Below are 16,568 nucleotides of genomic sequence, written 5' to 3'. Positions count from 1 at the left end.
AGTCCATTGGGAATGTTTTAGATCCTTGCATTGCTGTGAAGGACTAAGTCTACCAGAAAATTTCCTCACACACTGTGGTTGCTGCTGTGTACAAAGTTCTCCTGGCTCTGCTCCTTTCTTTCAGCATTGGTTCATATAAGTCCTTTCAGGCCTCTCTGAACTCTTAATCATTTCTTATAGCACAATAGTATTCCATTACATTCATATACCACAACTTGTTCAGCCATTCCCCAATTGATGAGCATCCCCTCAATTTCCAGTTCATGGCCACCACAAGGAGTGCTGCTATAAATATTTTTGTACATGTGGAACCCTTTCCCATTTTTATGATCTCTTTGGGATACAGTCCTAGAAGCGATATAGCTGGGTCAAGGGGCATGCACATTTTTGTAGCCCTTTGGGCATAGTTCCAAATTGCTCTCCAGAGTGGTTGGATCAGCTCACAGCTCCACCAACAATGAATTAGTGTTCCAACTCTTCTACATCTTCTCCAACGTTTATCATCTTCCTGTTTTGTCATGTTAGCCAATCTGATAGGTGTGATGTACCTCAGAGTTGTTTTGATTTGCATCTCTCTAGTCAATAGTGATTTAGAGCATCAGATCCCATCTCGTACACATACTGCCTTTGTGACCTTAGGTAATTCATTTAGCCTCTCAGTTTCTCCTAGGAACATAAATTGTTGAGAAAGTGACAATCTGCAATGGTAGATGTTACTCACTGGAAGCTCCCATATGCCAGTGGAATCTCTAGTACATTTTAAATGTGAAATGCTTGTAGTACCTACCACACTGAATCATTGTGTGGAAATCACTTTTTAAATCTTACTGTGTTGTAGAAATGTGGATCTTTATACTGTTAATTATTCCTTTCTTTCCTTCTTCTCTTCTCTGTCCCTTTCTCTGCATGTCTCCTTGTTGTCTCCTGTTCTGTAGAGGGCTCCATTATAAGTTGAACAGTCTCCCCATCTGGGTGTGGTTTGGGAGGGCCTGTGAATGGAAACCCATGACGGAGTCACATTTGGGCCAGAGTCAGATTCCCTGGAGGGTTTGTCATCAGGACTGGTTTGCTCTAGAACAGGTGGTGCCTGTGGGTGGAGAGCTCTGGATGAGTCCTAGAAATTGTCAGGGCCCCAGGGAGTGGGATGGGTAGTTTCCATGGCTCTGTCTACTCCTAGAGCAGCAATTCAGACGAGATTAGGAAAACAAGCTGGAGTGATTTAGCATCAGTAAGGCTGTGTGTGGACTGGGAGGGCATTGCCTTCCTCTGGGATTCATTTCACTGAAAACCCCATCTGGATTCAGGAGGAATCAAGTCAAGAGGGTTGATAAATGTCAGATTGTTCATTTTAGAGCTAAAAGGGACATTAAAAATCTAGTCTATCTCTCTTATTGTACAGATGAGGACACAGACTTACTCAAGGTCATGTGGGGAGCAAATTGCAGAACTGAGATCTAAACCCGGATCTTCTGACTCTAAACCTAGAGCTCTTTCGTAAGCATCTATCCCCAACTGGAGAATCAAATTAATCCCTCCACTTTGTGCTGGTGTGGTATAGCTCAACCTTGTCACTTGGTCTGTCATAAGGAGAGATGACATTTGAGGCCATTTGGCCCAGCTTCTTCATTTTATAGATGAGGAAATATCAATGTGTTAGAAGTAGGCTTTGAACCGAGGTCTCCACAATGATCAGGTTCTACACTCTCCCTGTTAGGCTATACTGTTTGTCAGATTAAGGCAGCTAGGTGGCACAGTGATAGAGGAAGACTCATCTTTGTAAGTTCAAATCCAGCCTCAGACACTTACTAGCTTTGTGACCCTGGGCAAGCTACTTAACCCTGTTTACCTCTGTTTCCATCTTTCAAATGAGCTGGAGAAAGAAATGGTGAACCACTCCAGTCTCTTTGCCAAGAAAACCCCAAATGGGTTCACGAAGCATCATACCTGACAGAAAAATAACTGAACACCACATCTATCAGGTTTTTGTGGTATGCACCAGGAAATAGATGTGCTGGCAAACTAAGGTCTCTTCAAGTTTATGAAACTACTATCTTTCATGGTGCCTCACATACATCACCATGAGTTCCTTTGGGGCAAGTGATTCTGTATTCTTGAATTGTACTTTTTTTCTTCTTTCTTGTATGTATAATTTCATGATCAAGGGAATTCCCTGTGAGGGAGTGCTGCTATCTGCTGAACAGTAGTGCAAGAGGAAGTGTATCCCTCGTTTTCCAAACTGGCCCCCATGTGTCAGTCTTAAAGGAGCTTCTATGAGGATTCCTCTCTGCAGTGCCAGGGATGAGATGTGCCTGTGATAGTGAGTATTTCTAATTTGTTCTAGTCAGTTAATCCTGGAGCCTCCGTTTTCTCATCTGTAAGCTGGGGATAAGTGTGGCAAGTACCGAGTTGGGCTGTTGTAAGTGGTCTGGGACACTTCCGAGGGCAGACCAAACCAGATTAACATATAATTGGGGACTATTTAGCAAAATAAATGAAAATATAATAAAAGCATAGATAATATTACATTTCAAAACTAGGTCAATGTGTGATCTGCAGGGATCTTTAAAATTTGGTGACCCCTTCCCCCCCCATTTCTGAGTGTATGACACCACTGCTGTAGAAGGCACTTTGACTCTTTGTAGCTAGTTTAATAATTCCTTAATAACAGTAGTACCTTGCAAGGGTGTTGGGCCATATAGTTTATAAACTTCTTCTACCTCCATTGCCTTGTGCATCACGAAACAAACCTATAAAATATGCTGGGTAGGAACTGTTACTGCTTTTTAGACAAGGAAACTGAGATTTGGAATCCATGTATTAGAACTGGAATCCTACCTAGTCCACTGCTCTTCCCAGTATACCACATTGCTTTGATGATACTTTATAGAATATTTTTCTCTACCTCTGTCATTATTATCTCCCCCCACTCCCACCCACCTCCATCTCCCTCCTCCTTCCTACTACCCTCCATTGATTGCCGTAATGACTTAACCCAGGTGGTCGACTGTATGGAGAATTAGCCCAGGGGAAATAATATTACCTGGTACCAGCCAGGGTCTCAGATGTGCTTTGTGCTCCCAGGGGCACTTCCCTGGGGATCCGGTGATCTGGGTCCTGGTTTTCCCCTCCAACCCCCCAAACAACTAGGGTGGAAAGGCTGGAGTTAGGAGGTGGGGAAGAGGCAGAGTTGGGCAGGGTGGGAGAGGGAGCCTGCAACTGTGGTGTGGACGAGAATTACCTATTTATGTGGATAAAGCGCCTTTTGTAGAACAGTCAGTGCAAATGTTTAGATAATTAGAACAAAAGCCAAAAGAACAATTCAGCTCAAAGTGACAAGACTGGAAGGCTGGGTGCCCACCAGGATGGTGGTTTTTTTCCCTGTCTCCCTAGTTCTCCCTTGCCTTAGTTGGGTTTTGATCATGCTATTTAGAAAATCCCTTTGTTGTAGGATAAACTGACATTGGCCCTCATATTTCTGCTGTGAAGTTTGCTGTATACCAAGTGATCACTCGGGAGAGCTAGACCATTACAAGCTGATTAAATGAGCTAATTTTAATTTGTTCAGTGGTTACACATGCACAGACCTTTTGGTGCCCTTTTCCTGTTTGTTTTTTATTTTATTTTTTAAAAAGAAAAAGACCTCTAGGAACCCTTATTAACACACCCCCCAACCCCTTTAGAAAAAATTTTTTTTAGTAAAGCTTGAGGGTTACTGTTTTTAAATAACAGCAGCTATTATCAGTAATAATGAAAGCAATTATATCCATTTAGCCCTGTTTACTGTAACAAAGCACTTTATGTAATAAAAATAATGACGGTCAACAGTTGTACAAGTATTCAAGTTCTGCAAAGCTCTTTACGTTTGTTATCTCATTTGACCCTCCCAATAACCCTGTGAGATAGGTGCTATTATTATCCCCATTTTACAGATGAGGAAACTCTGCCTTAGAGAGATTAAATTGCCAAGAGTAGTAAGGCAAAATTTGAACTCGGGTCTTTCCGACTCCATCTCTGTGAATTAGCCAGGGCAAGTATAATTGTCCCCATTTTAGTAATGAGGAAACAGTGTCAGAGAGCACTGGGTCACTTAACCTGTCCCAGGTCCCACAGTTAGCAAAGGATAAGACCTGGCCTCACATCCCCTTGTCTTCTAAGTTCAGTGTTTTTTTTCCTGCTATCCCATAGTGCTTTGAGATACTTAGCAAACCAAGGGATGCGGTCCCCAGGCCATGCAAACCAAATGTTGTTAGCAGTGCTCCTGATGATGACGATGAGGATAACAACTCATTTTTCTAGCACTTTAGGTTTTTTTACAAAGTTCTTTCATCACAACAACCCCTTTGGATCAGGTAGTGTAGTATGAACATTATTGTTCCTGTACGATAGATGAGGATTAGAGAAGTTAAAGAACATTGCCAACGTGTGTTGGAGCTGGGACTAGAATTCCAGCCTTCGTGACCAGTATTCTGTTCCTTACAAATCCTCAGCCTTTCTAACTTGAGGGTTGGGCTTTTAAAGTTGGGATACTTGTGGCTGCTAGCCTGGGTCGCTGTTCAGGGAAGGCTCCATCAGTCCTCCGCCATGGAGCAAACTTGGAGCCTGCCAACTCGTCTGGCCTAACTTGAGTGCTATACCAAGTCTTCCAGTCTAGGAAGTGGTTAATAATGCCAAGTCTCTGTTGGATGCCTGAAGGAAGGTCAAACCCAGCAAAGTGTAGCAAAGTATAGTGAAGGAAATTATGCCGTTAGGTTGCTTTTTGCAACACTTATGGGGAGCTCTGCTTCGAGAGGGGACCTCTGCCTGTAATCTGTAATAGCAAGTGGTGTACAAAGGGAAGAGTAATTGTGTAGCTGCATAAAATGTTTTCCATTTTCACTGAAAAAGTTGCTTAAGCCTTTTGGTGCCCTCCCCCTCTCTCTTCTACCTTCTCTTTATATATTATCTTTTTTTTTAAAAATGCATTTCAATAGGAGGCTGTTAACTATGTACCTTTATTGCCTTTAAATTGTGAACCCAGCCTAAGCAAGATGGTTTATATCGAAGTACATTGTTAGTCTGGGGCCTGGAGCCTGGTTTCCCCTGGAGTTGATCGGCATGTTTGAGCTGCGCCAGTTTTCCTCAGCATTGTTTCCATTTGCTGAAAGCTCTTTCCCAGAGACGGTACCCCACCCACCCTCCATCCCTTGGGTTGCCTGGGGAGAGCAGCCCCGTCCATTCCAACAGCTTTCCCCCCACCCCCTCCACAAATACCAGCCTGGCCCCCTGTTCTTGCAGCAAAGGAGCTGGCACCCAAGGGGAGGGCCCCAGTGTATGGTGGGTTCTTGTCTCCTTTTTTCCCTTCTCCCCTCCCTCCCTGGATGCATTCTCTCCTCCCTCCCTCCCTCTCTCTCTCCTTTGCCATCAGCTGGGAAGGAGGCTTTGGAACAGTCTCTTGCTTCTGAGCTGTCTCTGTTGGAATCCCCTAGTGAAGTGAGTTTGATCTCCCTCCCTGGAAGCCGCCTCTGTGGACCACAGCTCCGAACTGGGTCAACATCTGGACAAATGGCTTGAGATTTCTACACTTGGCCTTTTCTCCAATCCTCTCCCCTCCCACCCCTTCCACTACCTCCTTTCTTAAACCTTCCTCCTTTTCTCCCCCCTTTTCTTTCTATCCTCTAGAACCAGAGACAATACCAAGTGGCTGAGCTAGCAGAGAGACCTCAGCCCATCCTATCCCCAGTGGATAGGGTGGGGACGTGTCCCGGAGCTGAGGTCACTCGTAGGGCAGTGTGAATAGATTTCCCCAGCAGTTTGCCAGTGACACCGCTGGCCCATGGGTGAATAGAGGGATTCAATTTCGGCTGTTGCCACTCGATTAAACTTTCCCCTGCAGAAGAGGCTCACCTCAGGAAGGCTAGGGGAGGAGGGGGGAAAGGTAAGATGAAGGGGTATGGGTGGGGGTGGGGAGGAGGTAGAAATCCCGAGCCAGATCTGGCAGGGGAAAGAATGAATAGAGCAGAAGTCATGCCTTCTGACAGCCAAGTGTTGCATTATAAACTCCTGGTTTGTTGGGAAGCAGAATGTTTCCTCAGAGGGGAATCAAATCCAGAAGGAGGAAAAAAATGTTTTCCAGGGATGTGAATGGAACACGGGACTGGCCCCTTAAAGGAGCGACCCATCAGGCAGAAACCATCTTGCTGCCTTCCCTTCCCCAGCCTGAGGATACCTCAGCCCTTCAGGGGCGGCGGGTGCGAGGGACGCTGCCCAGCCTCACCGGGTGTGACCTTGGGTGAGCGTGTCTTTTTTTTTTTCCCCTTAGCAATGGTCTCTGGAACACCTTCAGGTTTGAGTTTGGAATATTTTTTTTTGAAAGTTTCTCTTTCCTTTTTCTCAATATAACTTCAACTCTCCCAGAGCTACCTTCTTCATTCCTTCTCCTGCTAGGCCCTCCCTACATTCTTTCCCCTTCATTTTTTTTCTTTTTGTCCCTCCAGCCCCTCTTGTTCTCACCTCTCTGTCCACTCACTCTTTGGCTTCTAAGCTGTGGGAAAGTATTGTTCACTCTTCCCCTTGCCAGCCCAGTCTTGGTGACGTGTGGGTCCTCTTCCCACTGATTCTGTGCCGTATCTGGCATAGAGTAAGCGCTTAATACTTGTTGACTTGGTTTGATTTTCTTTCTTCTTTCTTTCTTGGTGGCTCAGATTTTCCCTCTCTGCTGTCTGTCTGGTGAGGTTAGAAAGCATTCAGTGGCTGGGTTCTGGTACCAGGCTTAGCACTGGACACAGCTAAAGAAGGTTCAGGTCTCCACAGTGAGGCTTTGGTGATTCCTTTTTTAGGTCACTCTGTGTTACCTTCTAGAGATGGCCTTTACCCCAGCTAAACAGCAAATTGATCCGTAAAGAGCATGCTAGGCTATAGACCTGAGCTAGTTAGAAGTCAGAAATGGTCTCTTGATGGAAGATTCTAGGGCTTTGGTTCCCTGGGATGTTGTTGGAGGGATCTATAGTGAATATGGATTTTGCATTATGAATACCTTTCTTCATTTTGGGAGAGGATTGGTGAGTTTCCTTTCTTTGTATTACATAACTAAGCTACCTTTTGTGCTGTAATTACGTGGTATTTAAGAAGCAAATTGATAGGATAACGTGTTATTATTGGCTACTGGGTTAATAGCTATTTTGGCTGGTGTAATAATACTGCCTAACGTTTCTGGCATGCAGTGCAGAGAGGTAAGGCATCCTACAGAAGGGTGGTAGTGGTGGATGGAGTATCTGACTTCTCTAGAGTCCACTTATGGAAGGTGAGGGGCCTGGCAGCATCTTAGAACTGTTGGAGAAACCTACAGGGATCTAGTATTGGCATTCATACCCAGTTATCCTTAGTGACTGGGATGGGGTAGTCTCTTGCTTCCTGGGCCCTTGCTACGTAAATGAATATCATCATTCTTTGCCCAGCCAGCAGCGGGCATGTTGTAAACACTGAGAAACCAAGGCTTTGGGGACATTTGTATCACATTCGTTTTCTTTTTTAAAAAATGTGTTGGCCACATAACTTTTCAAAAGTTTATATATTTTGTTTTTACATCATTTTGATTTTCCAGTATATTACTTCTTCTCCCATCCACCTATCCCCAAGAGCCTCGAGTTCTTAACTTGGGGTTTGTGAATAGTTTTTAGCAGGTTTGTGACCATGGATTGGAAAAAAAAATTATGTCTTTGTTTTCACTAACCTCTAACTAAAATTTATCACTTCTTTAAATTATGAACGTAGGCAGCGAACATTGTAAGGAGGGATCCATAGGCTTTATGAGACTGCCAAACAGGTCCATCACAGACACACACTCACAGTCACACGCACACTCGCCTCCTGCATTAGAACAGGGAATAAAATAGAAAGAGCAGAGCCGCTAGGTGGCATAGCGAATAGAGCACTGGCCCTGGAGTCACGAGGACCTGAGTTCAAATGTGGCCTCAGACACTTGACAGGTATGTATTAGCTGTGTGATCCTGGGCAAGTAAGTCACTTAACCTCAATTACTACCTTGCCTTCCCCTCTCAGAAAATAAGAAAAGGAAAGAGAAATGAAAAAATCAATTCACTGAAAATAACCAAAACATTTATCAGATTGAACTGTTTAGGTTCATTAGTGGCATACTGCATAACATTTTTCAGTCTTCCCCTTTGGCTTGTAAGATCTAGAAGGAGGTCATCTAAAACGGCTCCATAGAATTAGGCTGATCTCAAAGGGCTGTTTTACACCTGCAGAAACTACGGCCCAGAGAGTTAAAGTGACTTGTCCAAGGTCATCAAAGTCGTTACTGGCAGAGCCTAGATTTTAATGCAGGTCCCCTTAAACCCAGTGTTCTTTCTATTTTGCCAGCTTGGCTTGGTCTACAGAGTTGGTGTTGAAGAAGAAATGCATCCTTTTTTGCCCAGCCATTCTGGGTAACCTGCCAAGGTTGAGGCCTAAGTGATGAGATTTTGTTCTCTAGTTTCCAGTCATGTGGAAATTCTCTTACTCTTGACTTTGGAAAACCAAGAGGAGGTGGCAGTCAATCTTGGGAAGCCCTGTAGATGGATTGGGAGACTTTGGGGAGGCATAGTAGCTTATCAAAAATCGGAATGAACTTCCCAGAACAGCCTTCTTACCTTACTCTACAGGAGAGTCGGGGGCGTCTCCCTAAGAGGCAGCATGGTACAGTGGAAAGAGGGTTGGCTCTGTGGTCCTAAGACCTATGTTTGATCTTGGCTCTGATGCTTACTAATGTGTGAGAAAGATAAGGAAGTCACTTTTCTCTTTCTCATCTGTTGCTTCCATTCATTTGGACACAAGATGATGATGATGATGATGATATTGTCATTAGAGGGAGAGAGATGCAAAAGACTCACATCTAGAAATGCCTGCTTTTCTTATTTTTATTTTTAGGAATTGTATTGGAACACATCTATATGATTTCTGTGTTTAAACCTTCCCCTGATTCTGTGAATTTGTATTGCAACTCCTGAGGCATTGAAGATTTTCCTTCACCCGTATCTATTATAAGATAATTATAAATTATATTATAATTCCTAAATTATATTAGAAAGATGTAATGGATGAAGAGATGGACATGAGATCAGGAAGACTGGGGTTCATATCCTACACTTGATATTTATTAGTTGTGTGACCCTGGGCAAGTCCTCAAGTTTCCTTAGCTGTAAGATAGGGATAATAGTAATTCCTATGTTCATAGGGTTATAGAATGTAGGTCAAAAGAGATACTGTATGCAAGGCTTAAAGTGCTATGTTCATTGATCAGTTGTTTTCCAGTGGTGCCCAGCACTTCGTGATCCCAGATTTTCTTGGCAAAGATGGAGTGGTTTGCCATTTCCTTCTCCAGCTCATTTTCATGTGAAACTGAGGCATACAGGGTTAAGTGACTTGCCTAGGGTCACACAGCTAGTAAGTATCTGAGACTAGATTTGAACTCAGGTCTTCCTGACTCCAGATCCAGCACTCTTACTGTGCCATCTAGCTACCCAAAGTCTGTACACATGTTATCTATTATTATTACCACCATTAATTTTATCATTAATTAACTGAGAAGTGCTATGGAATAGGGGAGAGAGCACGTCCCTTGGAGTCAGTAAGACTCCTGTTCAGGTGCTGCCCCTGTCACTGACTCCGCCACTTTGAGCAGGCCTACTAGCCTCTCCTTTCTCTGGGCATCTCAAAGTCTCTTTAAGTTAAAGACAAGGTGCTGCTACCTACATTGTTAGGAGTTTCCTCCTCCGGGATTCTCCATAGCATTGGAACCACAGATCCAATCTCCTGTCCTATTATTGATCTTATGAATGCAGAAAAGAAGGCCCTTAAAGGGATCAGTAGCTTAGGAAGAGTCACAAATGAAGTTTGTGGCAGAGCTAGGTTTTGACCTTGAATGATATTCTTTTCTGCTCATTCCATGGATCTTTCTCTGCCTTTGCAGAAAGTTTCCAGTTCCACCCCTTATATTCATCCCCAGCTCCTTCTCCTGTATACACACACGCAACACACACACACACATGCACGCACACTCACATGCATACACACCTGACCTTCAGTGCACTGTTGTGATCTCTCCCTGCCACTTTCTTCAGCATGTCTCCCTTCACATTATACCCTTCTCCTCCAGTCTCCCCAGGCCATCCTGCACACATCTCTCCAAATAAAGGGAGGCATCATGGGAGAGTTCTGAAGTTGGAAGTCCCAGGACCTGAGTTTGAATCAATGTCTTCAACAATATGGCCTCAATCAGTCTTGTCAGTATTATTTGCCACTGTGTTCCTAGATTCAGACTGAACTTGCTGATCCCTATCTGTGTCCTCCGTTTTCATTGTTCTGTGTTTTTTCTTCCCTCTGTAGTCTTGTTCCTTCCACCTGGAACAATATCACCCTCGCATTTCTACCTGTCAGAAGTCTGCCCATCCTTCAAGGCCCTGTGTATTTCATTTCTCTTTCACCTGAAAAACTTTTCAATCCCCTCAGGACTTTGTCCTTCTCTTCTGGCACATCTCCCATCTAACCTTGTATTCTGGTTGTGAGTGCTCGTGCCTTATCTCCTCTAATGGACTGTAAGTTCCACAATCCTTGGGATCCAGTCCTGTTCATCTCTACATCCTCCCTACAGTGCTTACTTAGCACAGGGCTCTTCTTGCTTATATTAGGGGGTCATCTGTGCTCTAATTCTGCATTACTTAGAGACACATTCTGGAGGAGGTGCATGTATGTAGCAGGAGGGCAGTTCCTAGAAGCTGGTTAGACGTCCAACAAGAGGTCATTAGATCCTTCTATAGCCACAGGCCTGATGGGTAAGAGGGGAACCCAGGGTTCTACTCCGAAGGTATGCTGAGCCTGGAGGTCTGGATCATAGCTCCTTACTCATTCCCAGTAAAACTTAAAAGGGGGCTGTTTTGCTATGTGTGTGTACATGTGTGTGTCAGGAGGATGGTGAGTTTGATTCAGTAGAAAACCTCCCCCATGAGCTGCAGAGGGAGGGCTCTGTTGGGAAAAACACACACGCACATCTCTGTTTGAGACAACAGTGGCCGACAGGAGACCCTCTCTGGTGTGTTTGGAGAGAGAGTGACTGACTTAGGCTTTCATCAGCCAACAACATAGATATGCCCCTGAAAATGGTTAGCTAGCTGTATCTTTAAGAGCAGGGAATCTCAGCTTATTATCTTATTAAATCTGTCAATTTGTTCTGCTCTGGTTTGAATAAACAGAAGGTTTCTCCTCTTCCCCCTACCCCAACCTTTTCTTATTGACCCCCCCTCCTCCCTTTTCCTTCCCTTCTTTTGTTTTGATGCCATTTCTCTGAGGCTAGTTACAAATAATTACAGGCTACGGGCTGGTGTGTCTAGAAAAAATATGTTTACATATACTTAGGATGCAGCCTCCTTATCTCTTTGCATTCTTTCTCTCTCCCATCCACAGTGTATCTACTTTCTCTTTCTCTGTGATATTCTTTAAAATAAAGAAATGACAAATGCAGTAGGCGCAGAGACTGAACTAATTGCATTCTGCCATAATGCGCAGAGGCCTTAGGGATTGCTGGGGCTGTCTTGCCAGAGCGGACCCCTCTGTGCTCAGGCGAGGGTCAGATGGAGCGGTCAGGCTCATTAACTCCTGAGCTTCCAGCGGGAGCAGCTCTCTCCCCGCCATGTTCCAGCACACCCACAGCCTCCACTGCTGATTCTGCTTTCCAATAGAGGGCACAGTGTGAGGTCTGGGGTATGTGGCTGTCCAGACCTGAAGCAGCTGGTGTGAATACAACATCTCAAATGCTCCCCTTTTTCTCTGTGAGCATGTCTTTGTCAGCTCAGGGTAGGCAAGGACCCATGCAGTTCTCTTAGCTTACATTGGTCAAGTGTCTCCATCGAGTACGTATAAATTAAAAAAGATGACTTACACATATATTTTAAGACCAAAAGAAATACAGTCGTACCATGATAAGTACTCAGGAGGAGAGAAACACTCATTGCTACAATTTACATTCTCCTAGCATCTACACCTTTTCCTCCTTACCTATTGTGTTGCTGGTTTCCTGTTTTTTCTTGCTATTTTCAACCTTGTTTGACCCAAGTCTAAAGAAAAATAGGGAAGAGGGATTTTGGGAGGATTAAATATCTAGTAGGTATTTACAGAATTATAGATAAGGTGTGGGTCCTACCCTCCTTTTCCTTCTCATCTAATGAGGAAATTAGATACATCACATTTCTAATAAACACAATTATGTGATTAAATTCATTAGAGAAGTTCCATCCATATTGGAAGAAGCACAGACAAATACATGTCTATCTAAACCTTGTGTGGAAAAATGGTTAACGATACTGTCTTTGACCTGCCCTCTTCCAGGCTTAAAAATTAGTACCTGGACTGTTGCAGTAATCTTCTTGTGGTCTCCCTGCCTCAAATTTCTCCCTTTTCCACTTACCTGTTAAAGTGGTCTTCTTACGGTATAGTTCTAACCTTATCACTCCCTCCTCATTAAGCTACAATGGCTCCCTATTACCTCTAGGATTAAATATGAAATCCCCCCAGCTTCTAAAACTGTGCATAACCTGCCCTCTTCCTATTTAATTCCGTGGTTTTCTTGGTATTCTCACAGAACCCTCCATTTTCCCCCTAAAGCCATGCTGGTAACAGTAGAAACAATCTCTGGATGTATAGTTGCAGAATCATAGAATTTGAGAGATGGAAGTTACCTGGGAGGTTCCCTGGTTCTGTTCATATCTGAGAAATGGATCATCCAGCTTTCCTTGGAAGAATGAGCAAACAAGAGCTCGCCAGCTCTGAAGGTAGCCATTCCATTTGGCTTGCTCTAAATGTTTAACAACTGACTCTTCAAAAAAAAAAAAAGATCTGTATAGGACATACTTTTAGTAAAGTTTAATATCCATTATGAACATTTTCTCCATCACTTTCTTTAGTGTTGCCACTCAGAAAAACAATAAGCCATGTCCTGGTTTGTAACATTTGCTTGTTCTGAGGTATAAATTTATACACTGAAAATTTAACTGTAGGCTATTTATATTTAGACCAGGATTTTAAGCAGTAATTGTTAAGTTTTTCCTTGTTGTTTCAGTTGTGTCAGATTCTTTGTGAGTTTGTTTTGGGATTTTCTTGGCAAAGATTCTGGAGTGATTTGCCATTTCATTCTCCAGCTTATTTTACAGATGAGGAAACTGAGGCAAATAGTTAAGTGACTTGGCTCACACAGCTAGTAAGTGTCTGAGGCTGGAGTTGAACTCCTGAAGATGAGTCTTTTTGATTCCAAGCCTAGTCTCTGCCCCAAGTTTTTTCTTGCCTTGAATCTAAATCTGCCTCTTGGCACCTTTTATTCATTACTCACATATCTGCCCTTGAATCAAAGAGAACGTGTCTAATATCTATTTCTGTTCTACAGATTAGTCATGTTTTGTGTCCCCACTTGAGTATTCTTTTTCCCCAAGCTAACAGTTTCACAGGCTCTGGGTTCAAATTCCAGTTCCTTGCTGCTGTATCACCTTGGTAAGTCACCCTCCCTCTCTTGTTCTTAGCTTCTTTCTCTGCGAAATGAGGGCTTCAGTTCTTCAAGGTCTAGCTCTAAATCCAGTGGTTCCTATGCCTAACCATCCCACCTCAGCTCTAATGACTGAGAGAACTACGGATTTTACCCAAACAAGGTCAAGACTAGCTTGGAACTTGGAAGATGCTTCCTTTGCCCCTCAGATCAGGCTGAGTGGTTGGAATTGACTACTTTTCTGTATTTTAACAAGATGCTTTTATTTCTTTTTCTACTACTGGTTCTAATAACACTTTAGGCTTGAAAGCTTAGCAATGAAGCTTAGTATCGCAATTTTTCTCTAGGCAGAAAACACGAAAATCCGGGGAAATGGAAATTTTCTCTGCTGAGTTGTAGATTTGGATGAGTATAAAGGGTGAGGGAGCCCCACAGAGTAGCCTGTGGCGCTGACTGGAACACTTCAGCTGCTGTGGCAAAATGATTCTTTTTTTCTTGGAAAATCTTTGGAGTTGAATGGGACCGGCCCTGCCCACTCCAGCTGCCCCCTATGGTAATGGGATCTGGGTGAGGTTCTGGGTGACATCTTTGTTAGTGAGAGCAGGAATGCTGAGTTTAGAGCAACAAAGCTGCTTCACAATCTTTGAAAAACTTAAGATTGGTAATGTTTTAGACATTGGGGGGACACACAAATGGGAGATAGGAATAATTCACTTTTTTCTACTGTTCCAAGGTTTACAAAGTGCTTTCCTTACTGCAGTTGTATAAGGCTGGTGATGCAGTAGTTTTGGTCTCCTTTTCCTTTTGAGACAGCTGAAACCTAGAAGAGGAGGAGTAATTTGTTTAAGGTTACAAAGGTAGACACTATGGAGGAGTAATATGAAATCCCACTGGAAAAGGGGTAGTGAGAGCCATATTGTGGAAGGCTTTAAATGCCAGGATGAGGAATTTGTTTTCTCATCTTGAGGCAATTAGATGCCACTGAAGAATTTTGATCTATGTTTTTGGAATATCAATTTAGTATCCAGGTGAAAGATGGATTGGAGAGAGGGGAAGCCAGGAGACCCATAAGGAGACTTCTCCAGGCCTTGTAACAAATGATGAAGGGCCAAGCTAGGGTAGAGTTCGTGTGGGTAGAGAGAAAGGGACAGAGATGGGAGATGTTATGGAGGTAGAACTGATAAGACTTTCTCAGTATATAGTGGGTTGAGAGGAGATTACTCTGAGTTTGAAAACCTAGGTGACTCCAAGTCTTGATGTGCTCTCAAAAGAAATAGAGAAATTTGGTGGAAAGATAGATTTTTGGGGAAATGTAATGACTTCTGTTTTATAGATGTTTTAAGTTCAAGGTCCCTGTAGTCTATCTAGGTGGAGGTGTGCCTACTGGCAGCTGGTAAGGCAGGGCTGGAATTTAAGAGAGATTAGCGCTAGATAAATAGATTTGGGAGTCAGATGCATGGAGATGATACTTGAACCTATGGGAGCTGAAGAAGGGAGTGTTTATAGACAAGGCCCAGGACAGAGCCTTTACGGTTACCCCAAGGCCTACTTAGTTGACAGAAGCATAATGATATTCCATCAAAGAAAGCTGAAAGGGTAAGCAGGAGAGCAGTGGCATGAAAGCCATGAGGGGAAAGAACACATAAGAGAAGGGGGTGATCAGCAGTGTTAAAAACTGCCAAGATGATATGTTGTTGTTGTTCAGGTGTTTTAGTTGTGTCTGACTCATTTGAGGTTTTCCTGGCAAAGATATTTGCGTAGTTTGCCATTGTCTTCTCCAGCTCATTTTACAGATGAAGAAACCGAGGCAAGCAGGGTTAAGTGACTTGCCCAATGGGACGCAGCTAGTAAGTTTCAGAGGTTGGATTGAAACGCAGGTCCTCTTGACTCCAGGGCTAACACTCTATCCTTTGCACTTCCTAGATTCATAGAATGGTATTAAAAAAGGCCATTGCATTTTGTAGTTGAGATCTATTGGTAGATTAAGAGAGAGCCGTTTCACTAGAATGGTGAGGCTGGAAGTCAGATTATTAGGGCTTAAGAAATGAATGAGAATGTGAGGAGATGAGGATAACTTGTCTAGATGACCCTGACTGAGAGTTTGGTTGGGAAGAGAAGTCTAAGAGGACTTGAATGACTGTTAGGGTCAAGTCAGTCATAACAGGGGCTGGGTCACAGGGATTGGAGTCCAGGGAGTGAGGTTTGCCCTTAGGATGGAAAATTTAAAGGAACACTGACAAATATTTATTTTCCTTGAAGGCAGGAGTGGGACCTTGGTAGTAGAACAGGGGTCAAGTTGTAGCCAGACAGAATAGGTGTTTGCATCGTGGAAAAGCAGCAGCTCTCCTAGTTAGGTAGCTACTTGTTTGATTTTGGGATTCCTATGGCAAAGGTTGGGGAGAGTGGGACTTAAGCCTTTGCTAGGGTTTAGAGAAAGGCTTCGCCCAGACCTGGGGCCTACCCCAAAGTCCAGGGGGAGAGGACAGCCTAGGGCCAGAAACTGCTCAGGAAATACTCCTCTCCCATGATCAACCAGAGAAGGGGAAAGGGAGAGAGCACTTGAGCCACCCCTTCTTGAAAACATGTGTACCTTTTCTGTCCAATTGAAGCTTCCTGAACCATCCTAATTCCTAGAGCCTGGTGGTTGGGCTTGGAGGGGGATACTTCACACACGTTCCAGTAAAATAAAATAATAGTAATCATCACCAACATTTATAGAGTGCTTCCTATGTGCCAGGCATTATGCTGTTTTATAACTTATTGTCAGTTTGTCAATTGATTCTTACAACAACCCTGGGAGGTTGTTTATTTCCTTTTTACAGATGAGGAGTCTGAGGCAAATAGTGACTTGCCCAGGGTCACACAGCTAAGAAGTCTCTGAGGCCAGATTTGAACTTGGTCTTCTCAAGTCCAGGCTAGTGCTCTTTCTGCTGTGCCAATGGGCCATCCCTCACCAAGATATATGCTCTTTAAATTCAGATGGGGGGAAAATGTTTTTAGGCACATTGCTTCCCAACTGGCTTTTCCAAATGGTTTTGGCTGTGATGAGATACTGCATTTTGAT

General features: G+C 43.6%; 1 protein-coding gene across 5 annotated transcripts in view; it reads left to right on the top strand.

Moving 5' to 3' along the window:
- Window positions 1-16,568, top strand: part of ZNF423 (zinc finger protein 423) — a 417,541-nt gene that overhangs the window by 216,264 nt on the left and 184,709 nt on the right. The window contains exon 1 of one of the 5 annotated variants that reach the window (XM_072632162.1): window positions 395-2,317. The exons of the other annotated variants lie outside the window; for them this stretch is intronic. Within the exon in view, the coding sequence (XP_072488263.1) occupies window positions 2,299-2,317 (19 nt within the window). The 5' untranslated portion in view covers window positions 395-2,298. Of the gene's footprint in view, window positions 1-394; window positions 2,318-16,568 lie in introns of those variants that run through there. 5 annotated transcript variants of the gene reach the window in all.

Source organism: Notamacropus eugenii, chromosome 1, assembly GCF_028372415.1.
Source record: "Notamacropus eugenii isolate mMacEug1 chromosome 1, mMacEug1.pri_v2, whole genome shotgun sequence".
In the NCBI taxonomy this organism is placed as follows: domain Eukaryota; kingdom Metazoa; phylum Chordata; class Mammalia; order Diprotodontia; family Macropodidae; genus Notamacropus; species Notamacropus eugenii.
This window is presented reverse-complemented; position numbering and strand designations above follow the sequence as displayed.